General features: G+C 43.0%; 1 protein-coding gene across 1 annotated transcript in view; it reads right to left on the bottom strand.

Annotated features, from left to right (window-relative positions):
- T265_13889 (hypothetical protein) overlaps positions 1-4,731 on the bottom strand; it is a gene marked incomplete at both ends in the record, with an annotated part of 8,012 nt that extends 3,281 nt beyond the window's left edge. Inside the window, 1 exon segment of the mRNA XM_009170991.1 lies at positions 4,715-4,731. Coding sequence (XP_009169255.1) covers positions 4,715-4,731 — 17 coding nt within the window.
- Positions 4,732-5,574: the final 843 nt, after the last annotated feature.

The raw sequence follows: 5,574 nt of genomic DNA, 5'->3' as shown, positions 1-5,574 counted from the left end.
CCCCCCCCCCAAAAAAAATCATCGGTGAGCGAGACTGCGGCAGCTACAACCATGTACGACGAGTACGCGGTTATTACAGCTGACAATGATGATGGTGATGTTTTGCGCACTATTTTTGTTTTTATGAGAAGCTCAACTGAATCCAGCTGAATCTCCCCGCTTATGATGGCCTTTCACCTGATGAACTCGAAGAAGGGCGAAACCAAGCAATACTTTCTTTCGTTATGCTCAGCAATCTGACTGCAAACGTCTCATGCCTCACCGAAAGGTGGTCATCAGTGACAAGCCAGTGACGACAGAGTTACCGAAGACCCCGTTGAAACTCGTTGGTAGTGAAAATACTGCGCGGTGAACAAATTTGAGCATCTTACGGGACTATACATTACAACTAGACATCACTTTGCGTTCCAAATCACAACAGAATAGAACCCGCCTGGATTAATTAAACCTGCTATTCTGACAAGCTGAACAATTATGTATGATGATAATTCAAACTATGCAGAGTAGGCATATAATTGCGCAAAAGCGTACCGGGTTCGACGACATAAAGTAAGCAAACCCTCACCACTTCAACAATAATGCTCTGAGTCTGCAAATTATGCGCCAGTTAAGTAAACAATCAGATAGAAAGCTTGGTTCACCCGGCTGGGTATGGAGCAAATCAAGTGTGCAAATGGCAAGGCACCGTTGGGAAATCTGAAGACCGTATTGCCTTTATGCAGGAAATACTGCTCTGTATTTCACCGCGAACGATTTGAAAAGTCAGTTGGCTTTTAGCGGTAATCTCAAAACCACGCTTTTGACAAATTGCTGAAGAGACGATATCAGAGGTATGTAATCTTTGGAAGGCATTTGGAAAAAAAGCCTGAGAAACTCAAGCGCAACGCCAGTATAATTTATTCATATTGTCTTGAGGTCTTATCAGAATCGTTGGCTAGCGATTGTTTATTTGCTACCCACCCCTGATGTGATTAGTTCATGTGGCTTTGCGATAATACCCAGTGGAAGAGGAAATGCGGCTTTTTTCTCATTACTTGGTTGTAGTTAGTAGTGAAAAATAACGCTACAATCACACATGACCTGGAATGATGGCTCGAGTTAATGGTTTGCAAGTTAACTACCGGGCTTTGCGAACACATCAACAAACCAAGCCAACAACCAATAAACGCACCCGAGCTACCACAAATTAGACACAATTCTACTCAGTCAAGTTACTTATTCAACGAGCCATCGACCCACATGAAAGGCTCATTAGCCACTAAATCGTGGACGTGGAGTTCAACCGGATGTTATGGTGAATATCTCAGGTGAACTAAGCAAACAGAACAGGCGACCAGTGGAAACTCTCTTATAACATATAACTTTAGACGATCTTGTAGCACAATGTCGCTCACGTGAGAGAAAGTCATGGTTACATCGTGAATGAAGTTAATACTCTCGAACCAGAATCTCGTGACCGTGAAGTACTGTTTCCTGTGGTCCTCTGAATAAGGCTAGCCAGCCTTCCCCACCTTATTTTTCACATCGCCATTTCCAACAGTTTGCAAACGTGTCGGTTTGACTACTCCAGGTGATGTATATTTTTCTTCTACACGGTGCTTATTTATTTGTCTTCAAGGATCCTAGGAACACTTCGACAGCACGTGACCGGTTTCGACATTGTTGGGGCTCATCATTTAGGTGCGATCCCTGAGTTTCCGTCAACGCTATGTTGTAGTTAAACCCGAATTTCAGAGAATTCGGCAAATACAGGAGCAATTCCACAGTGTGGTCAAGAGCACAAAACACTACCAGTGAAAGAAATAAGGCCTTCGGTGCGGAATTGTTTATTGAAAAATGCCAACTGACCGATTAAAGACCATTGGACAGGGATGCAAGCTCTCATTTGCATCTTATTCATAAAAACTGGACATCCATTTTCTCCTGAACGCGTCTCCTTGAACTTTGCTGGATAATCATTGACCCCAATCATTCCTCGCTCAAATCCAATCACATGTTACAAAGCGACTCCACAAATTCCGCAACAAATCTCCCCTTTCCAAGAGACGCAAAGCGAAATTCCACGAACAGCACATACTACTCACGTGCTTCCATACAAGTAGTATCGCCATTACACCTGCACTGCATTCGACATCTTATCCTCATAATATAATGATGGTGGTAAAAGTGCGCAGTTCATGTCTGTCCAGCAGCTACACAAAGCGGAGAAAAGCGGAACAGTCGAATGAACGGAAAACTAAAATCACAGGCTACTGAGTGAGTGGATCTAACAGTGTATCACGTGACCAAGACATGTTCAAAGTTCATACGAACTGTTTTCGATAGCATGGTGCCTGCTCGTTTCTGTTTATCATTAGTGTTTCCAATATTCTCAGAGAACCCCTTGATCGGTACTCACGGTCCACAAGCCTTGTAACGATAAGGTTGTGTTGACCATATGGCCAGTCGCAACACTATTCAAGGTGACTGGACTTTAGACTGCGTTACCGAGTTATCCTGGAATAACAGCTGCTAGTCAATCAAACTATGCAGAGTAGGCATATAATTGCGCAAAAGCGTACCGGGTTCGACGACATAAAGTAAGCAAACCCTCACCACTTCAACAATAATGCTCTGAGTCTGCAAATTATGCGCCAGTTAAGTAAACAATCAGATAGAAAGCTTGGTTCACCCGGCTGGGTATGGAGCAAATCAAGTGTGCAAATGGCAAGGCACCGTTGGGAAATCTGAAGACCGTATTGCCTTTATGCAGGAAATACTGCTCTGTATTTCACCGCGAACGATTTGAAAAGTCAGTTGGCTTTTAGCGGTAATCTCAAAACCACGCTTTTGACAAATTGCTGAAGAGACGATATCAGAGGTATGTAATCTTTGGAAGGCATTTGGAAAAAAAGCCTGAGAAACTCAAGCGCAACGCCAGTATAATTTATTCATATTGTCTTGAGGTCTTATCAGAATCGTTGGCTAGCGATTGTTTATTTGCTACCCACCCCTGATGTGATTAGTTCATGTGGCTTTGCGATAATACCCAGTGGAAGAGGAAATGCGGCTTTTTTCTCATTACTTGGTTGTAGTTAGTAGTGAAAAATAACGCTACAATCACACATGACCTGGAATGATGGCTCGAGTTAATGGTTTGCAAGTTAACTACCGGGCTTTGCGAACACATCAACAAACCAAGCCAACAACCAATAAACGCACCCGAGCTACCACAAATTAGACACAATTCTACTCAGTCAAGTTACTTATTCAACGAGCCATCGACCCACATGAAAGGCTCATTAGCCACTAAATCGTGGACGTGGAGTTCAACCGGATGTTATGGTGAATATCTCAGGTGAACTAAGCAAACAGAACAGGCGACCAGTGGAAACTCTCTTATAACATATAACTTTAGACGATCTTGTAGCACAATGTCGCTCACGTGAGAGAAAGTCATGGTTACATCGTGAATGAAGTTAATACTCTCGAACCAGAATCTCGTGACCGTGAAGTACTGTTTCCTGTGGTCCTCTGAATAAGGCTAGCCAGCCTTCCCCACCTTATTTTTCACATCGCCATTTCCAACAGTTTGCAAACGTGTCGGTTTGACTACTCCAGGTGATGTATATTTTTCTTCTACACGGTGCTTATTTATTTGTCTTCAAGGATCCTAGGAACACTTCGACAGCACGTGACCGGTTTCGACATTGTTGGGGCTCATCATTTAGGTGCGATCCCTGAGTTTCCGTCAACGCTATGTTGTAGTTAAACCCGAATTTCAGAGAATTCGGCAAATACAGGAGCAATTCCACAGTGTGGTCAAGAGCACAAAACACTACCAGTGAAAGAAATAAGGCCTTCGGTGCGGAATTGTTTATTGAAAAATGCCAACTGACCGATTAAAGACCATTGGACAGGGATGCAAGCTCTCATTTGCATCTTATTCATAAAAACTGGACATCCATTTTCTCCTGAACGCGTCTCCTTGAACTTTGCTGGATAATCATTGACCCCAATCATTCCTCGCTCAAATCCAATCACATGTTACAAAGCGACTCCACAAATTCCGCAACAAATCTCCCCTTTCCAAGAGACGCAAAGCGAAATTCCACGAACAGCACATACTACTCACGTGCTTCCATACAAGTAGTATCGCCATTACACCTGCACTGCATTCGACATCTTATCCTCATAATATAATGATGGTGGTAAAAGTGCGCAGTTCATGTCTGTCCAGCAGCTGCACAAAGCGGAGAAAAGCGGAACAGTCGAATGAACGGAAAACTAAAATCACAGGCTACTGAGTGAGTGGATCTAACAGTGTATCACGTGACCAAGACATGTTCAAAGTTCATACGAACTGTTTTCGATAGCATGGTGCCTGCTCGTTTCTGTTTATCATTAGTGTTTCCAATATTCTCAGAGAACCCCTTGATCGGTACTCACGGTCCACAAGCCTTGTAACGATAAGGTTGTGTTGACCATATGGCCAGTCGCAACACTATTCAAGGTGACTGGACTTTAGACTGCGTTACCGAGTTATCCTGGAATAACAGCTGCTAGTCAAGAACTACACTCATTTGCAAATCAACTTGGCTTTCACAAGAGACGCAACTGAATCTCTCGTTTATGGTATTCTACAACTGAAAGTGCTGCACACAGGCCACCTCACGTTTCAGTTGGGACGATATTCGAGATATCGCAGTATATTTTCATAACGGAAACTACTCACAAGGCTGCTGAAAACATCATAAGATGACAGTATAAAAGAGAGATTCAGTTGAGTTTCCCATGAAAACCAGATTGACTTGCAAATGGGTGTATTTCTTGAAAACAGTGTAATTTGGGTTCAAGTAGAACATAAGGTTGACGGAAACTCGGGGACTGCGCCTACCTGATGAGCCCCAAGAAGGGCGAACCTGGTCATGGGCTGTCGAAGATTTTTCAGCAACCTTGTGAGTAGTTTCCTTTATGAAAGCTGCTAGTCAAATTACTGTATCGTGCGTCCAACACTTTTTTTACAAAAGAGAGCACATGTACAACCATAATTTGTATTTTTTGTGGATATCTGCTTGCAGGAAGTTCTCATAAAGTGAAAAATACATGAACTTCAACGCTTTTTACTGATGAGACAGAAAGGGCTCTGAAACACACTCTAACTGATTGAGGTCCGCTCTGAGGGCACTGGCCTGATAAACATTGCTGAGGTAGTGGTCATCTAGGAAAATTTACAAAAAACACTGTGGACATGTTGGACCGGCATAACGAACCCTGTGGGAAAATAAATCTGTCTGGGTCTATCACACCCGCCTCATCGCAGACCTAGTCAATCACCGTATCTCCGAATCTTTACGAAAAACTCTGGTTTTGCTACAAAACTATCGTCAACTTTAATTTCAAAGACAAGCTGAAGGTATACACCAAAATTATGGTTGAGTAGGCTTCGCTTTGCCTTTTTAAAGCAGAATATGGTGAGCAGACGAGAAGAACATGCGAGCATCTCTCGAATCGGAATAACACTAGGCTCATTAACGGGGTTTGAGTTTCGACCGCACCACATATCGATCAAATGTCGTCCCATCAGATTTTGTC

The sequence above is a fragment of the Opisthorchis viverrini genome (genome assembly GCF_000715545.1).
Source record: "Opisthorchis viverrini unplaced genomic scaffold opera_v5_117, whole genome shotgun sequence".
In the NCBI taxonomy this organism is placed as follows: Eukaryota; Metazoa; Platyhelminthes; class Trematoda; order Opisthorchiida; family Opisthorchiidae; genus Opisthorchis; species Opisthorchis viverrini.
This window is presented reverse-complemented; position numbering and strand designations above follow the sequence as displayed.